Source organism: Sitophilus oryzae, unplaced genomic scaffold (genome assembly GCF_002938485.1).
Source record: "Sitophilus oryzae breed Bouriz unplaced genomic scaffold, Soryzae_2.0 scaffold_552_pilon_pilon, whole genome shotgun sequence".
Taxonomy (NCBI): Eukaryota; Metazoa; Arthropoda; class Insecta; order Coleoptera; family Curculionidae; genus Sitophilus; species Sitophilus oryzae.
Genome location: NW_022147143.1, coordinates 788,093 through 806,277, shown reverse-complemented (window position 1 = coordinate 806,277; position 18,185 = coordinate 788,093). Strand labels below are relative to the sequence as shown.

Here is an 18,185-nt window from a genome sequence, read left to right as displayed (position 1 = left end):
AAAATTAAATGAAGTTAAACTTACTTCCAATCTTAAGACGAGCTGTGGTGGTAACAGCGCCTAAGGAGTTACTTGCTTCACAAGTATAATCTCCATCATCAACGTCCAATAAATCAGATATGTGCAGCCATGCCGTTCCATTTTTACTTTCCATTCTAAATCGTCCACCTAATTGAATTTCGCGGCCATTCTTCAACCAACGGAAGGTTGGTTCAGGTTTGCCAGTAGCTTCGCACTCTAAGCTAACAGATTTGCCAAGAGGCGCCGAGGTATTTTGTAGTCTACGCACCCAATCAGGCTTCTCTCCTCCAAGAACTTCGCATACTTTAACAGGAGCAGTACATGTACTGGGTTCACCTTTACCAGCAGCGTTCACAGCTGATATCCTGAATTCATATTCGGACTGGTCGTGTAAATTAAGCACAGTGTAATTTGTATCTGTAACGTTATAGTCATTACACTTCGTCCACAATGGACTTCCAATTTCGCGTTTTTCAATGATATAGCCAGTAATTCGGGATCCCCCGTCTGAACTTGGTGGTTCCCAAGTAAGATCGACGTAGCCTTTACCGACATTGACAACCTTCGGATTGCGTGGAGGAGATGGTACGTTAAATTTACCCTTGAGTTTAAATCTGGATGATGAAGCTGAAGGTTTGCTAAAACCTGCAGCGTTTTTAGCACGAACTCTGAATTCATACTCTTGTCCGGTAACCATGTTGTACAAGTCAAAGTGAGTGTCTTTGATGAGGTAATCGCTAGCGCTCACCCAGTGCGTGTCACGAACGTCTCTGAATTCAAGTTTATATCCTTGAATACGAGATCCACCATCGTGGCTTGGACGGTCCCATACAAGATTGATGGTATTGCTATCCCAGTCGACAACACGAGGTGGTCCTGGAGGTTCGGGTATAGTGAACGGATATTTAGCAATAACAGGCTCAGCACTCTCCAATGGATCACTGATGCCATACTGATTTTCTGCTCGGATTCTAAAGCTGTATTTCTTATTCGGTTCTAGACTCATAACATCGTAATGCGTGTTGCGTACAAAACTGCTCACTTTAACCCATATGCCGTTTGTATCTAGTTTTTCAACAATGTAATTTGTTATAGGTGAACCGCCGTCATCTAGAGGAGGTCTCCATGCTAGTGAACAGTTATCAGGTGTCACATCGGAAATGTCAAGAGGACCTTGAGGTGGCTGTGGTCTGTCTACAACAAGTACTCTACAAGAAGCAGAGTCGGAACCCATTGAATTGGTAAGTTTAATTGTATAGCTTCCTGTATCAGAACGTTTGGCGGATTTGTTATAAAATATCGAAGCGATATCGGTAGTTTCCAATTTGATTCTATCATCGCCAGAAACCTCATTACCGTTAATAGTCCAGGATTCTTTCGGTTTTGGTGTTGCAACGTAAGGAACAGTGATTCTCAGTTCTTCACCCGCGATAACAATTATGTCTCTGATACTTAAATCTGATGTTATTTTTGGTGCGGATGGTGGAGCTCTAGCACAAATGGCATCTGACGCAGAACTCCATGGGCCTTGACCAGCGGCATTAACAGCCGCTACTCTGAATTCATATTCGTGATTTTCAATTAAGTTGATTACTTTAAGATCTAAATCAGGTACAAGAGCATGGGAAGCTTTAGTCCATTTGTCTTCCGTTATTAGACGTTTCTCAATAACATATCCAGTGATTGGTGAGCCGCCATCATGTCGCGGCTTCGTCCATTGAATGGTAATTGAATCTTCGCTCGAGTCAATTCCTCTAGGCGTTCCTGGGGCACCTGGTGGATCAAATGGATGTCTTGCACGAATTGGTTCTGAAGTGACAGCCGGTTCGGATTGGCCGTATTGATTTTCAGCAATGACTCTGAAGTCGTATTCCTTTCCTAGTGTCAAGTTTCTGATCCTAACAAATGGAACAGTAACGTAACTGCTAACTTTAGTCCATGTGGATGACTTAGCTTCTTTCTTTTCAACGATGTAATTGGTGATATCAGCACCACCGTTATCTTTAGGTGGTTGCCAGTATAGAGTAAGTGCATCACCGGCAAATTCATCAGCTCGTAGGTTTTCAGGTTTGCCGGGTCTGTCAAGAACTCTGACGTTAATAGTTGCAGTGTCAAATCCAGATGGATTCTTGAGTTGTAACCTGTACTGCCCAGTGTCAGAGCGTTTAGAGTTCTTCACAATGATGCTAGCGTAATCATCAGCTAATTGCGGGAATATACGATTGTCTGATTCGTCAAGAAGTTTGTCATTTGCAAACCACGCCGCGGTTGGTTTGGGGAATCCAATGTACGGAACGTGTATACTGAAATCTTCCCCAGCGCGTACTGTAATATCTCGGACACCACCCAAATCCATGCAAGGTTTGTTTGGTTGTTCTTCGATAAGGATTGGATTACTTGGTCTACTAGGTTCAGAGTTTCCTACATCGTTAACAGCAATAACCCTAAATTGGTATTCTTCTCCTTCCTTAAGCCGTGGAACGGTATAGACAGTGTCATTGATAGGTAAAGCGTTCACATCTGTCCAGTCATTAGAGCCTTTAGGACGTTGTTGTAATATGTATCCCTTAAGTCTTGAACCTCCATCGCTCTTTGGTGGTCTCCATGACAAGGTGACACTATCTTTAGTAATGCGATCGGCTTTTGGTGGTTCTGGAGCCGAAGGTTTGAATCTTTGATGTTGAGCAATTATCGGTTCAGTTGGCTTACTTGGTTCTCCAGGGCCTGCTTCATTAACAGCAGTTACACGGAATTCATACTTGTTTCCTTCACGCAAATCCTGGACAGTGTACTGTGCGTTTGGAGTTGGGTAGTTGTTAACTTTAATCCAATCACCACCACGTTCACGTTTTTCAACGATATATCCACTAATAGGCTTTCCACCGGTAGATACCGGAGGATTCCATCTGAGTGAACAGGAGTTAGGTGTGTAACCAGTAACTTCTGGCTGGCTTGGTGGGCCTGGTGGATCAAACGGACTCTTAGCTACAACTGGTTTTCCTTCGAGAGGCTCTGAAACTCCATAAATATTTTCGGCGCGCACTCTGAATACATATTTCTTGCCTTCGGTTAGACCTCTAGCGGTGAACGATGGTCTGGGACAGAACCCAGGACAGGGTCGCCATAAATCAGTGCCGTATTCAGAAATTTCTACGATGTAACCGGTGATATCTCCACCACCGTCATCTTCTGGTGGGTTCCAAGATAGAGAAACAGAGTCTTGGGTCGTTGCAGTGTACTGAAGCGGGCCTTTCGGTATTCCTGGCTTATCAACGACAATAACTTCGATATCGGCTTCGTCAGAGCCAAATTCGTTTTTAGCTCGGACCGTGTAGGTTCCTGAATCAGCCCTGTTAGATGCCTCAACACGGAATCTGGTGTGTTCACTATTAGTTTCAGTCTGTAAAATATAGTAAATTAGTCCTGGTAGAAAGAGGTTGTTGTAACTGATCTTACATATACTCTGCTGCTTTCGGGAACTTGCAATTTATTTTTAATCCATTCCACTTTTGGAGCTGGTGCACCTGAAAGTGGGATATCAATATTGATCGGTTCTCCAGCCCGGACTTTAATTTTTCTTCCAATAATTCCATCGAGCCACAACTTCGGTTTTTCTGAAAAATAAACTCATAGTTATTAACTTGAATATATCTTGGGAAATAATATAATATACCCTTCATTGGTTTAGCAATAAATGCGTTGGACGCGTCACTAGGCTTGCCGTTTCCTGCGGCATTTACTGCCGATACTCTATATTCGTACTGATGACCTTCTTGTACACGATCATCGTAATATTCTTGACTTCTTACGGGTTCTTTGTTAAGTTTCACCCATCTGCCGGTAGCTCTATCACGGCGTTCGATATCATAGCCTAGAATAGGTGAGCCACCGTTGCTTATCGGCGCAGTCCATTTAATCTTGATATGATCTTTGTCACTGTCAACCAGTTCAGGCTTGCCTGGTTTTCCGGGTACATCTGAAAAATGTTTTGATGATGAATTGCACATAATTTTTGTTGAAAGTTAATAAGATACCGTATTGATTTTTGGCTACTACTGGTTTTTCAGTTTCAAGAGGTTCTGATCTTCCTTGTAAGTTTTCAGCGAAAACTCTAAATTCATATTTAGTTCCTTCCAGTAGTCTCGGTACAATAGCGTGGTTGTATTTGGGATTAACGTAGTTAACAGCTGGTACCCAACCTCCTCCATGAGTCAAATCACGTTTTTCAATTACATATCCCCTACGATAGAGCGAAATATATTATTCAAAATATTAGAATATTATAGAAACTTACGTAATTTCACTTCCACCGTTATCTTTAGGTGGTTTCCACGAAAGAGTAACACTTTGAGCTGTTACTTCTTCATATTCCAAAGGTCCTTGAGGTGGTCCCGGCCGATCTAAACGAATTTATTAAAACCAAAACTTACCATCGTCAGCTGTAACTTACCCAGAACAGTCACTTGGAATGAACCTTCATCTATACCTGAATTATTCTTGAGCAAAATATGATACAAACCGCTATTCGATCTTTTAGCGTTTACCGTATGTATTACGGTATGATATCCAATTGAGGTTACCGTTGTGCGGTCGTCAGCAACAAGAGGATTTCCTCCAACGGTCCATGTGACTTCAGGGCATGGTTCTCCAATGAAGTCGATGTCAATGTGTAAGATAAGTCCAGCCTTAATACGGATATCGTTGAGCGGTGTTTTGATTTTCGGTGCCACTGAAATAAAATAATTGAATAGATTCGTTCTAATATGTATATGTCATTTTAAGACTCACAAAATCTGGCTTTAGCTGTTACAAGATCAGAGGGTTCAGATGGTTCACTCTGGCCAGCAGTATTTGTTGCTATAACTCTAAATTCGTATTCTTGGCCTTCTGTTAGATCAGGGACAGTGCAACCAGTCTTCCTTGCTGGCACATGGACGGCATTTGTCCAATATGGACTTCCCTTCTCTTTCTTTTGTACGATATAACCAGTGATGGGAGAACCACCGTCGTTCTTTGGTGGTGTCCATTCTAAGTCTACGTGATCTTTATCCCAGTCAGTAACTGCCGGTTTTCCAGGAGCACTAGGTTCATCTGTAACAGAAAAATGTGATATTGTAAAGACGGAATAACAAGTAATCTTAATGCTTTAAATCTTACCAAATTCGTTTTTGGCAATGATGCTTCTAGGTGTTTCGAGTGGTTCAGATTCGCCTACTGCATTTACAGCCTTAACACGGAAGTAGTATTCTTTCTTGTGAATTAATCGGGTGATATCATGGGAAGTGATTGTAGCCATTCCAGCATCAGACCAAGTTCCACGAGAAACGTCCATTTTCTCCACGATGTAATGAAGAATCGGTGAACCACCGTCGTCAAGTGGTGGTTTCCAGGAAATTCTTGCGCTGTCTTTAGTAACGCTACCCACATCTAATGGTGGTTGCGGTGGGCCTGGTTTATCTAATACTGTGACTTGTGCAGAAGCACTAAAGCTTCCCAAGTCGTTGCTGAGAGTTAACGTATATCTACCGGCATCAGCTCTCACTGCAGACGAAACGTCAAATGAGACTTTGTTGTTGTAAACAGCATGATCTACTCTATCAGAAACAGGTATTTCTTTGCCATTTACAGTCCACTTAGCTGTTGGTTTTGGAGCAGCTTCGATTGGAATCGTCCAGCCAAATCGTTGACCAACTTTGATGGTAATGTCTTCCAATAAACTCTTATTAAAGGACGGAGCCAAAAATCTGGGCTTGGCAATAACTGGAATTGAGGCCTCACTGGGTTCACTGTGACCTCCTTTGTTTACCGCTATTATCCTGAATTCATATTCTTCTCCTTCAGTTAGATTAGGAACAGTTCCCTTAGTACTGTTTCCGGGAACTCTAGCTGCTTCTTCCCATGTCCTAAAATTAAAAAAGATCAATAATATATTTACTAATAAAACTAAAAAGGTCATAGAGCTTACCCGTGTTTAGGTCTCTTTTCGATAATATACTCTGTAATAGGTGCACCGCCATCTTTTCTTGGCGGAGTCCATTCAAGATCCACATGATCTTTGTCCCAGTCTGTGGGTTTAGGAGCACCAGGTCTGTCAGGTTTACTAAATGGATCTTTTGCTGTAATACTTTCAGTGGTGGTGAGTGGAGCTGATTCCCCCTGTTTATTTACTGCTCGAACTCTGAACTGGTAATCATGTCCTTCAGTCAGATTTGGAACTCTCATTGTTGTTCCAACCGAATCACCTACAGGTACCCATCTCATGTTTTCAGTATCAAGTTTTTCAACTTGGTAATGGGAAATTTCGGAACCTCCGTCATCTTTTGGTGGTTTCCAGCTCAGAGTTAACGATGACTTAGTAACGTTATCAGCTCTAAGAGGACCTTCTGGTGGTGTAGGAACATCCAGAACTGTTACCTTTACAGTGGCTGTATCTTTTCCGTTGATATTTTTAACGGTTAAGGTGTATGGACCACTGTCTGCTCTTTGGGCATCTGTAATCTTAATGTGGGTCTTGTAATCTTCGTTAGTTATTTTAACACGGTCTGTGTTGAATAATACATTATCTTTATGTAACCATTCTTTGCTTGGTGGTGGTTCACCGATAACAGGGACGTTAAATTCGATTGACTGTCCCACTTTAACTTTAAGATCAAATAAGGCATTTCTGTCGATTTTAGGTGGAACTGAAAAGTAAGAAAGCACATATTAATTATGTAAAGTTTTTTCGACTTGTTTAATAAATAAACTTACGGTTCTTGGGTCTAGCGACATGGATCTTGGATGCGTCGCTAGGTTCGCCAGGTCCGGCTTTATTTACAGCTCTGATCCTGAATTCATATGGAGTACCTTCGATAAGGTCCTTGACCTTACCCTTGGGCACGTCTCCTTCGACTTCTGCGCATTTTTCCCAACTCGGATTAAACTTATCTCGTTTTTCGATAATATAGCCAGTGATTGGAGAGCCACCATCGTTTTCTGGCTTATCCCATTTCAGTTCGACGAAATCGCTGTCATAGTCAGTAATCTCCGGTGCGCTGGTCTTACCAGGTTCGTCGAATGGATTTTTAGCTTCGATTGCTTGGGACGTCGTCAAGGGTTCGGATTTTCCTTGACGGTTTTGGGCGCGAACTCTAAATTTGTACTTGTGGCCCGGTGTTAGACCATCGACATTTATTGATGTTTGCGGTCCCTCAGTTTCACCCACTGGAACCCACCTTCCACTAGCTTCGTCCATTTTTTCTACTACGTAATTTTCAACGGGCTGACCACCATCATCTGCTGGTGGTCTCCAACTAAGTTTACAACCTTTAGCGTGAACATCAGATACTTTTAGAGGGCCACCTGGTGGGCTAGGGACGTCGAGAACGGTAACTTCAACTTCAGCAATGTCTTTTCCGTTGGCATTTTCAGCTGTTACCGTGTACGTACCAGAATCAGCTCTGGTAGCATTACGTATAGATAGTTTTGTGTTGTAGTCTAAATGCTGAACTTTGCAGTTGGGGCCAGATTTAATTTCTTTACCCTTTAATAGCCATTTAGTAGCTGGCATTGGCTCGCCAGAAACTTTAACGTCGTACGCAAAGTTTTGACCGGCGCGAATTTTTACTTCGATTAAGTTCGTCCTGTCAATCTTCGGTGCCAAATTGCGCGCCTTAGCAATAATTGTAGGCGTTTCGTTGCTTGGGTCTCCAGGACCAGCAGCGTTGACAGCACGGACTCTGAATTGATAGGGTTGGCCTTCAATTAGATCCGGTACTGTTGCTTTAAACTTATCCGCAGGAACTTCAAGAGCTTTTTCCCAATCTCCAAATTTGTCTTTCTTTTCAATGATATATCCAGTAACTGGAGACCCACCGTCATCTTTTGGAGGTGTCCATTCTAGATCTACATGATCTTTGTCCCAATCGGTAGCTTTAAGATGTCCTGGCGGTCCAGGTTCATCGAATGGATTCTTTGCAATGATCGTTTCTTCTGCTTCTAGTGGTTTTGATTCACCTTCAGCATTCACTGCCGCTACTCTGAATTTGTATTCGTGGTTTGGAGTGAGACCGGTAACTTCAAAGTCTAAAAATTAAATACAGAGTGAGAATGGAACTATGTAAATTTAAAAAAAACTTACTAGGTTCTGTAGCTCTGCCACAGGGAACCCAACAACCAGTTTCGGGGTCCATTTTGTCGATTTGGTAATATTCTACTGGAGTGCCACCATCATCCTTTGGTCTTTTCCATTTAAGTTTGCACCCGTTCTTGTTAACGTCAGAAATTTGTAACGGTCCTTGTGGTGGTGTTGGTTTGTCAGTAACAGTGACATTAATTGTGTGACTATCCTTTCCAGAGCTATTTGTTGCTGTAACAGTATACTGACCGGTATCATCCCGGCCTACTGGACGAATAGCAATTTTAGTGTTGTAATCAACGTTGTCAATTGTCGTTCGTTTGTCATTTCTTAAAGTACTACCATTAAAACGCCATTCAACTGTTGGTGGAGGTTCACCAATAATATTAGCCTCGAATTTAAGTGGAGATCCTGCTGATATGGTAACGTCATGTAAATAGCGTCTGTCAATCTTTGGAGCCACTATAAAAATAAAAAAAATATGAGTAATATTAATCTTGAAGTTTAATAGTCAAATTATTAAACTTACAAAATCTAGGTTTGGCTACGAAGATCTTGCTAGCGTCTGAAGCAGGACTTTGGCCTGCAGCATTAACGGCGATGACTCTAAACTGATATTCATTGCCTTCAATTAAACCAGTGACTGTGGCTTTTGGTGAGGGGCTAGTAGTTTCAACTGCTTTTTCCCATAGGGGACTGTATTTGTCTTTCATTTCTATGATATATCCGGTAATAGGAGAGCCACCATCTGACACAGGCTCAGTCCATTTCAGGTCAACGTGATTTGCCGACCAGTCTTCAGGTTCTGGAGTACCGGGTTTAGCAGCGGTAGCTAAAAATAATTTATTAAATAAATTGTGGTAAGGCTATAAATCAGTGCATCAACTTACTGTATGGATCTTTAGCAGTGATCGTCCCAATAGTTTCCAGAGGTTCTGATTCACCTTCTTTGTTAACAGCTTTAACTCTGAATTTATAATCGTGTCCGGGAACTAATCCATCTACCTTCATCTCGGGTATGGCTCCATTAGTTTTACCTACAGGCAACCAAATTCCAGTTTCTGGGTCTAACTTTTCTACTACATAATTTTCTACTGGTTCACCACCGTCGTCCTTTGGTCGCTTCCACTTCAATGTACATCCATCTTTATGGATATCTGATACCTCTAAGGGTCCTTCAGGTTGTCCTGGTTTTGCTGAAATCGAACAAATTTTTGAAATGTGGAAGAATATTTTTTTATAATTAACTTACAAACTACTGTAATATCAATCTCTACTTGATCTTGACCATATTTGTTGACAGCGACGATTTTGTAAACTCCACTATCCTTGCGCTCGGGTTTATCGTTGAAGAATTTGGAGTTGTAAGGAACGTTGTCAACACGCTTGTGTGTGGAATCCGTGATAGTACGTCCTTCTTGGTACCATGTGACATCAGGAGCAGGTTCACCGCTAACTTTTACGTCTATATAAATAGGTTCTCCTTCTTTGACCGTCAGATTATGGAGATTACGACGATCAATTTTAGGAGCCACTGCAAAAAAATATTTAGAACATTAAATATAGTAAATTAAAAAGTACGAAGTAGCTTACGTCTTCTTGGTTTGGTAGTAACGGACTTAGAGGCTTGACTAGGTTCTCCTGGTCCTGCAGCATTAACAGCTCTGACCCTAAATTCATATTCGACGCCTTCGTCTAAATTGTCAGCTGTTCCTTTGGTCTCGAATGGACCGGTTTCACCAGCCTTTGTCCATTTTGGCGATCCCTTCTCCCTTTTTTCGATAATGTATCCGGTGATTGGAGATCCACCATCATTTGCTGGTGGAGTCCATCTTAAGTCAACATGATCTTTGTCCCAGTCTACTACTTCAGGAGTTCCAGGAGCTCCAGGTTCATCGAAGGGATTTTTAGCGACAATTGTTTGTTCTGCTTCGAGAGGCTCAGACTCGCCCTCGGCGTTAACTGCAGATACTCGGAATTTGTATTCTTGGCCAGGTTCTAAATTGTCAAGAGCAATTTTGGGTTCTTTGGCTCGTCCGGCAGGTACCCAGCGGCCAGTAGCTGTATCTAATTTCTCTACTTGGTAATAATCAATTGGTACACCACCATCATCTAGAGGGGCGTTCCATTTGAGAGAACATCCTTCTTTATGCACGTCACTAATTCGCAAAGGTCCTTCTGGTTTTCCAGGTTTGTCTAATACTTTAATTTCGATACTAGCTTCATCTCTTCCGGAACTATTTTCAGCTTTCAATACTAAAGTTCCTGTATGTTCTCTCTTAGCTACTCCAATAACTAATTTTGTTCTGTAATCCTCGACATCCACGTTAATATCGTCTCTGTTTTCAATACGTGCTTTATTCAAGAACCATGTTTTTGATGGTGGAGGTTCTCCAGAAACTTTAACATCCAGACGTATATGTTGTCCGGCTTTAACAGTCAGGTCTCTTAGTGTACTACGATCAATCTTGGGTGGAACAAATCTGTCTTTGGCAGTAATTGTGTCGGAAGCTTCAGAAGGTTTACTCTCACCTCCTTTGTTAACTGCCTTAACTCTAAATGAATATTTCTGTCCTTCCTGCAAGTCAGGTACCCTTGCTTCGGTTTTGTTTCCGGGTACTTCGACGGCTTTGTGCCATTTTCCTGTGATCGGATCTTTCTTTTCAATAATATATTTTTCTACAGGCGCTCCGCCGTCGTTCTTCGGTGGAGTCCATTTGAGATCTGCATGGTCTTTGGTCCAGTCTTTAAGTTCAGGTTTTCCAGGGGCGTCAGGCTCGGTGTAAGGATTTTTCGCTGTTGTAGGTTCATCAGTTACTAGTGGTTCAGATTCACCTTCAGAGTTAACAGCTTTCACGCGGAATTGATAGTCCTTGCCTTCGTTCAGGCCGGTTACGTCTGCCTCTGGAGTTTTTGTAGTAGTTACAGGAACCCATCTTCCGGTTTCAACGTCCATTCTTTCAACTACATAGCCGGTCACTGGCTCACCACCGTCGTCTTCTGGAGCTTCCCATTTAAGTTTGCAGCCTTCCGCAGATACATCTGATACTTTGAGTGGTCCTTTGGGCTTGGAAGGCTTAGTGACTACTTGTAGTTCCACTTCTACTGTATCTACTCCAGAGTCGTTCCTAGCAGTAACTACGTATGTACCAGTATCACTTCTTTGGACTTTTTGTAGCACAAAACTAGTGTGATAATCTTCATTGTCGATTTTGAGCCGGTCATTGTTTCTTAAAGTTTGTTCCTTCAAAGTCCAGGTAACTGTTGGTGGAGGTTCACCTTTAACATCAGCTTCCAGACGAAGTAGCTGACCAGGACGGAGCACTTTCTTTGTGAGATTCTTACGATCAATTTTGGGTGCCACTAAAAATTACCAAAAATTAGTATATAACAATTGATACGACTAGATATACTCATTACAGAATCGGGGTTTGGCAATAACAGGTTTCGATGGATCGCTAGGTTCGCTTGGTCCTGCTTTATTTACAGCAACAATTCTGAATTCGTATTCGTGTCCTTCTTCTACCGTGTCTACACGTCCAGCAGTTTTATCTCCAGGTACAGTAGCAGCATCAACCCAGCCTCGGCCAGCTTTGTCGTGCATTTGGATGATGTACTTCTGAATTGGAGCACCTCCATCGCTGACGGGTGCTTTCCATGCCAGTTCAACAAAGTCTTTATCCCAGTTTTTAAGATCGGGACGGCCAGGTTTACTAGGTTCATCTAAAATTTAGAATTAGTATTAATTAACGATAATTAAAAAGTTGCTAGAACTTACCAAAGGGATTTTTAGCTATTATAGACTTTTCTGTTTCAAGAGGTTCTGATTCGCCCTCTTTATTTACAGCCTTAACTCTGAATTTGTAAGGTTTGCCCTCTTGTAAGCCAGTTATATTTGCTTCTGGTTCAGTACTTCTTCCACAGGGTATCCATTGACCAGTTGTTGGATCGAGCTTTTCGATTGCGTAATGATCAATTGGAGTACCACCATCATCATCAGGTTTCTTCCATTTGAGCTTGCAACCATGTTTAGTTACATCGGTTACATCTAAAGGTCCTTTAGGAGCAGATGGCTTTCCAAGAATAGAAATTTCGATTTCAGCTTGGTCTTCGCCAACTTCATTCTTTGCAATGATAGTGTATTTTCCAGATTGGGATCTCTTGGATTTGAGAACGAAGAATTTGGTGTTATAATCGACGTTGTCGATGCGGAGTTCTTCAGTGGATTCAATTTCCTTGCCATCGTATAACCATGTTACCTTTGGTGGAGGTTCACCTTGAATATTCACGTCCAAGCTGATAGAAAGACCTGCCTTAACAGTTAATGGTTTCAGGTTGGTGCGATCGATTAAGGGCTTAACTGAAATAAATAAAACAAGATTAAAATTTCAACAAACAAACTAAAATAATGCTTACGGAATCTGGCTTTAGCTGTATGCCAGTTAGTCTGTTCTGAAGGTTCTGACGGTCCAGCCTTATTTATAGCTCGTACCCTAAATTTGTATTGATTTCCTTCCTCCAGTTTGCCAACTGTGCCTTGGCATTGTGGTCCAACTTCAGCAACTTTAACGAATTGACCGGTGAATTTATCCATGGCCTCAATAACATATCCAGTAATAGGAGTACCTCCATCTCTGACGGGTTTATCCCACTTAAGTTTTACTGAATGCTCATCCCAGTCGACGATTTCTGGTAAGCCAGGAGGTGCAGATATGTCATAAGGATTTTTGGCCAACGTAGCAGTGTCGGTTTCTAAAGGCTCTGATTCCCCTTCTTCGTTAACAGCCTTCACTCTAAAGTTGTACTTCTTGTTTGGTTCCAAGCCAGTGATTTCATGGTCAGTTTTGTCCGCATCTACAAATCCAGCGGGAACCCATCTTCCGGTTTGAGTATCTTGTTTTTCAACAACGTATCCGGTAATAGGGAGGCCACCGTCATCTTTGGGCTTGTCCCATTTTAGTTTGCAGCCTTCCTTGTGCACGTCGCTTACTTCTAGAGGCCCTTCTGGTTTACCAGGTTTGTCTAAGATTATTACTTCTACAGTAGCTTCGTCAAATCCGGAATCGTTTTCAGCCTTTAGAGTGTATGTTCCTGTATCTTTTCTCTTGGTGTCGGAGAGAGTAAGTTTAGTGTTATAGTCCTCATTTTCGATTTTAACGGTAGGGCTATTTTCTAAAGGTTTGTGGGCAAAGCTCCATGTGCATGTCGGTGGTGGTTCACCTTTGACGTCTACGTCAAACCTCACTAATTGTCCTGCACGAACTTTTACAGTATGTAGTTTTTCTCTGTTAATCATTGGGCGTACTAGAATTTAAAAAAAATGTGAGTATATGAGTGTTTAATTGTAATTTATTTCTTACAGTGCCTGGCTTTCGCAACGTGTTGACCAGTTGCATCGGATGGTTCACCAGGTCCGGCTTTGTTTACAGCTCGTACCCTGAATTGGTAAGTATTACCGTCTTTTAGTCCAGGAACTCTAGCTTCACAAGTCGGAGACTATAATGTATATAATATTAAGATCGTTATTTAAGTTATTTAAAAACAAGAAATTAGAGGTGGGAAAAGATTGAACGAGTCGTTCATTTGAACGAGTATTAAAAATGAATTATGAGATTAGATTCACTGCTTAGAATACGGTTCGTTCAATTGAATAGTGGCCAGCACGGATCCATAAATTTGAACGATGAGCCGTAGAAAAGAATCGTGAGAATTGAATCGGATCACAATGAGATCGTTCGATCAAAGAGTCGTGAGAATTGATTCATTGGTTACAATACGGTTCGTTCAATTAAATCGTGGCCAGCACGGATCCATAAGATTTGAACGATGAGCCGTAAAAAAGAATCGTGAGAATTGAATCGGATCACAATGAGATCGTTCGATCAAAGAGTCGTGAGAATTGATTCATTGGTTACAATACGGTTCGTTCAATTAAATCGTGGCCAGCACGGATCCATAAGATTTGAACGATGAGCCGTAGAAAAGAATCGTGAGAATTGAATCGGATCACAATGAGACCGTTCGATCAATGAGTCGTGAGAATTGATTCATTGGTTTACAATACGGTTCGTTCAATTAAATCGTGGCCAGCACGGATCCATAAGATTTGAACGATGAGCCGTAGAAAGAATCGTGAGAATTGAATCGGATCACAATGAGACCGTTCGATCAATGAGTCGTGAGAATTGATTCATTGGTTACAATACGGTTTCGTTCAATTAAATCGTGGCCAGCACGGATCCATAAGATTTGAACGATGAGCCGTAAAAAAGAATCGTGAGAATTGAATCGGATCACAATGAGATCGTTCGATCAAAGAGTCGTGAGAATTGATTCATTGGTTTCAATACGGTTCGTTCAATTAAATCGTGGCCAGCACGGATCCATAAGATTTGAACGATGAGCCGTAGAAAAGATTCGTGAGAATTGAATCGGATCACAATGAGATCGTTCGATCAAAGAGTCGTGAGAATTGATTCATTGGTTACAATACGGTTCGTTCAATTAAATCGTGGCCAGCACGGATCCATAAGATTTGAACGATGAGCCGTAAAAAAGAATCGTGAGAATTGAATCGGATCACAATGAGATCGTTCGATCAAAGAGTCGTGAGAATTGATTCATTGGTTTCAATACGGTTCGTTCAATTAAATCGTGGCCAGCACGGATCCATAAGATTTGAACGATGAGCCGTAAAAAAGAATCGTTAGAATTGAATCGGATCACAATGAGATCGTTCGATCAAAGAGTCGTGAGAATTGATTCATTGGTTTCAATACGGTTCGTTCAATTAAATCGTGGCCAGCACGGATCCATAAGATTTGAACGATGAGCCGTGAAAAGATTCGTGAGAATTGAATCGGATCACAATGAGATCGTTCGATCAAAGAGTCGTGAGAAATTGATTCATTGGTTACAATACGGTTCGTTCAATTAAATCGTGGCCAGCACGGATCCATAAGATTTTAACGATGAGCCGTAAAAGATTCGTGAGAATTGAATCGGATCACAATGAGATCGTTCGATCAAAGAGTCGTGAGAATTGATTCATTGGTTACAATACGGTTCGTTCAATTAAATCGTGGCCAGCGCGGATCCATAAGATTTGAACGATGAGCCGTAGAAAAGATTCGTGAGAATTGAATCGGATCACAATGAGATCGTTCGATCAAAGAGTCGTGAGAATTGATTCATTGGTTACAATACGGTTCGTTCAATTAAATCGTGGCCAGCACGGATCCATAAGATTTGAACGATGAGCCGTAAGAAAGAATCGTGAGAATTGTATCGGATCACAATGCGATCGTTCGTTTCTACGGTGCTGTAATAATATAGATTGGTAAAATAATCAATCCAATTACGCCAGTGCCATAAAGTGTTGTGAAAAACAAATGAAAGAATCGTATATTTATTTTTCTGGTCACTTAAGCAATTGTCTGACCAAATTATCGCCGGTAGTGCCAGTTACGATTCTTGTTTTTATGAAAGGTAAGTTGTGAAGGTAAAATGTGGTTCGTTCAAATGAACGAATCGTAGGACTCGATTCAATAGGAGAAATTGAATCGTGTGATTCGATTCACTAAAAAGAATCGTAATACCCATCACTATAAGAAATAATAATAATCCATTTACTTACGTCGGTGCTGAGAATCTCGTCCCACGAAGTGGAGAATTTTTCTTTTTTCTCAATAACATAGCCGGTAATCGGCGCACCTCCTGAACTTTTCGGAGCAGTCCATTTGAGATCAACCCTATCTGCATCCCAGTCTGTAATTTCTGGTGTGCCTGGTTTTCCAGGAATGTCATACGGGTTCTTAGCGATAATGGAACTGTCCGTTTCCAAAGGCTCAGATTCGCCTTCGTCATTAATGGCCTTCACTCTGAAATCGTACTCGTGGCCTTCAGTCAAACCTTTAACATCCAGTTCGGTGTCGTTAGGACCTGTACGTCCTACAGGCACCCATCTGCCGGTAGCTTTATCTAATTTCTCCACTTGGTAACCGGTTACTGGTTTGCCACCATCGTCCTCTGGCTTCTCCCACTTCAATTTGCATCCACCCTTTGTGACGTCAGACACTTTAAGTGGGCCCTTTGGTTTCCCTGGTGCCGCTGCAATAAGAACATTTTTAGTTTTCTTTTGTAAAGCTTTCTAAATGTTTTTAAAACTTACAAAGTACGGTAACTTCGACTTCAGCTTCGTCCGAACCATGTTCGTTTACTGCTTTAATTTTATAAAGACCTGTATTTTTACGGACGGCGTTAGTAATATTAAGTTTAGTATTATAGTCTACGTTAATGATTTCGATGTTGCCTTCGGATTTCAGTTCGGTATCTACTTGGAACCACGTGCAAGTTGGTGGAGGTTCGCCTCTGACATCAATGTCATATTTAATTGGTTTTCCGGCACGTACTATGATTGGTTTTAGATTGGTTCTATCGATTCTAGGTTTAACTATAACGAAGTATATTGAAGAAAAGAAAAAAAAATACCGATTTGAATTACTTACGTGATCTATGTTTGATTATTTGCATTTGGGAAGCATCAGATGGTGTGCCTGGTCCAGCTTTGTTCACGGCTATTACTCGAAATTGATACTCTCCTCGTTCTTTAAGGTCTTCAACTCTGGCTTGCAATTGATCACCGGGCACTTCAATAGCCTTTTCCCAATCAGGCTTGTAACGATCTTTCTTTTCGATAATGTATTTTTCTATTGGAGCACCTCCATCATTTGATGGGGCGGTCCATTTGAGATCGACACCCTTGTTGTCGTAATCGACGATTTCAGGCAACCCTGGTTTGCCGGGTGTGTCTGGAAAATTGCGTGAGTATATAAGCTGATATTTTTTTTAAGTGGTATAAGTTCATTTTTCCGCGTATCAAGATATTTAAGGTTTGCATTTGAGTTATTTTAAAAATATTCATAAACCTTAATCTATTCGATTGATGTTATTAACACTATATACTACTTTTTAAATTTTATGTTATGAAATAATAACTATTACAATTTTTGCAAAAAATAAAATACTTTTTTTAACTCCGAATGGACTTATACCACTTTCAAAAATAACATATTACAAGAAATAAAAACAGGAGTAACTTTAAGAAAATTGTTTTAGTTATAATTTTCAAAAATTGTGATAACATTTTATAGTCAAAATTATTTTGTTGACTTTATAAAAAATCGTACTCCATTGAATGTATGATTATAAATAGGGAAAGAATGTGTCTATATCTTACTGAAATTAGTATTAACTTATTTGTTTAAAAATTGGATTCACACCACTTTCAAAAATAACAACTCATAATGAAAACGGTCTTGTGAAGTTAACTTACCAAATGGATTCTTAGCTAAAGTCGGTCGTTCGGAAACAAGAGGCTCAGAGTCACCTTCGTTGTTAACGGCTGTGACTCTGAACTTGTACTCTGAGCCCGGGTTCAGTCCGGTAACTTCGAATTCTCCTTTTCCGTCAGGAGATAATTTATCACCCGGTACACGACCACAGCGGACCCACTTCCCTGTGGCGACGTCCATCTTTTCGATTTCGTATTCCTTGATTGGACTGCCACCATCGTCCTCTGGTTTCTTCCAGCTAATCTTGGCCTTTTCGGCAGTGACGTCGCTGACCTGGAGCGGTCCTTCTGGAGCTCCCGGTTTGCTCAGAACCGTCAATTCGACGGTTTCTTGGTCCTTTCCATTGCAATTTTCAATGATAAGCGTATATTTTCCCGTGTCTTTTCGTACTGCGTTATGTAGCGTGAAGTCTGTATGGTAATCGGAATTTTCGATTTTGATGCGTTCGGTGTTCGTAAGTGGAATGTTGTCTCTCCATACCCACTTGACTTCCGGTGGAGGCTCACCCATAAAGTCTACGGCCCATTTGTGGGTACGGCCAGCCTTAATCGTGACTGATTTGAAGGTTTCTCGGTCAATTCTTGGTTTTACTGTAAAATACAACTTGGTAAGTAAAAGTGTCTAAGACAATAATGACTGTACATGGAGTCTACGTACACAAATCTGTAGGATATGTTCGAAACGTCACAATTCCA

The 18,185-nt window shown here is 41.2% G+C and overlaps 1 protein-coding gene across 8 annotated transcripts in view; it reads right to left on the bottom strand.

Annotated features, from left to right (window-relative positions):
- LOC115887144 (twitchin) overlaps positions 1-18,185 on the bottom strand; it is a 64,268-nt gene that overhangs the window by 15,471 nt on the left and 30,612 nt on the right. For all 8 annotated transcript variants that reach the window (XR_004051015.1, XM_030906489.1, XM_030906482.1 and 5 more), the window contains 23 exons: positions 17,472-18,080; positions 16,645-16,947; positions 16,308-16,589; positions 15,774-16,246; positions 13,498-13,633; positions 12,554-13,441; positions 11,916-12,497; positions 11,558-11,860; positions 9,731-11,500; positions 9,390-9,671; positions 9,028-9,333; positions 8,667-8,969; positions 8,141-8,599; positions 6,772-8,085; positions 5,987-6,704; positions 5,179-5,924; positions 4,810-5,112; positions 4,472-4,750; positions 4,316-4,421; positions 4,056-4,261; positions 3,695-3,997; positions 3,478-3,635; positions 25-3,421 (listed from right to left, as the gene is read on the bottom strand). Coding sequence is in view for 7 of the 8 variants with exons in the window: in XM_030906489.1 (XP_030762349.1) it covers positions 25-3,421; positions 3,478-3,635; positions 3,695-3,997; positions 4,056-4,261; positions 4,316-4,421; positions 4,472-4,750; positions 4,810-5,112; positions 5,179-5,924; positions 5,987-6,704; positions 6,772-8,085; positions 8,141-8,599; positions 8,667-8,969; positions 9,028-9,333; positions 9,390-9,671; positions 9,731-11,500; positions 11,558-11,860; positions 11,916-12,497; positions 12,554-13,441; positions 13,498-13,633; positions 15,774-16,246; positions 16,308-16,589; positions 16,645-16,947; positions 17,472-18,080 (14,226 nt within the window). In the remaining variant the exon portion in view is untranslated. The remainder of the gene's footprint in view (positions 1-24; positions 3,422-3,477; positions 3,636-3,694; positions 3,998-4,055; positions 4,262-4,315; positions 4,422-4,471; positions 4,751-4,809; positions 5,113-5,178; positions 5,925-5,986; positions 6,705-6,771; positions 8,086-8,140; positions 8,600-8,666; positions 8,970-9,027; positions 9,334-9,389; positions 9,672-9,730; positions 11,501-11,557; positions 11,861-11,915; positions 12,498-12,553; positions 13,442-13,497; positions 13,634-15,773; positions 16,247-16,307; positions 16,590-16,644; positions 16,948-17,471; positions 18,081-18,185) is intronic.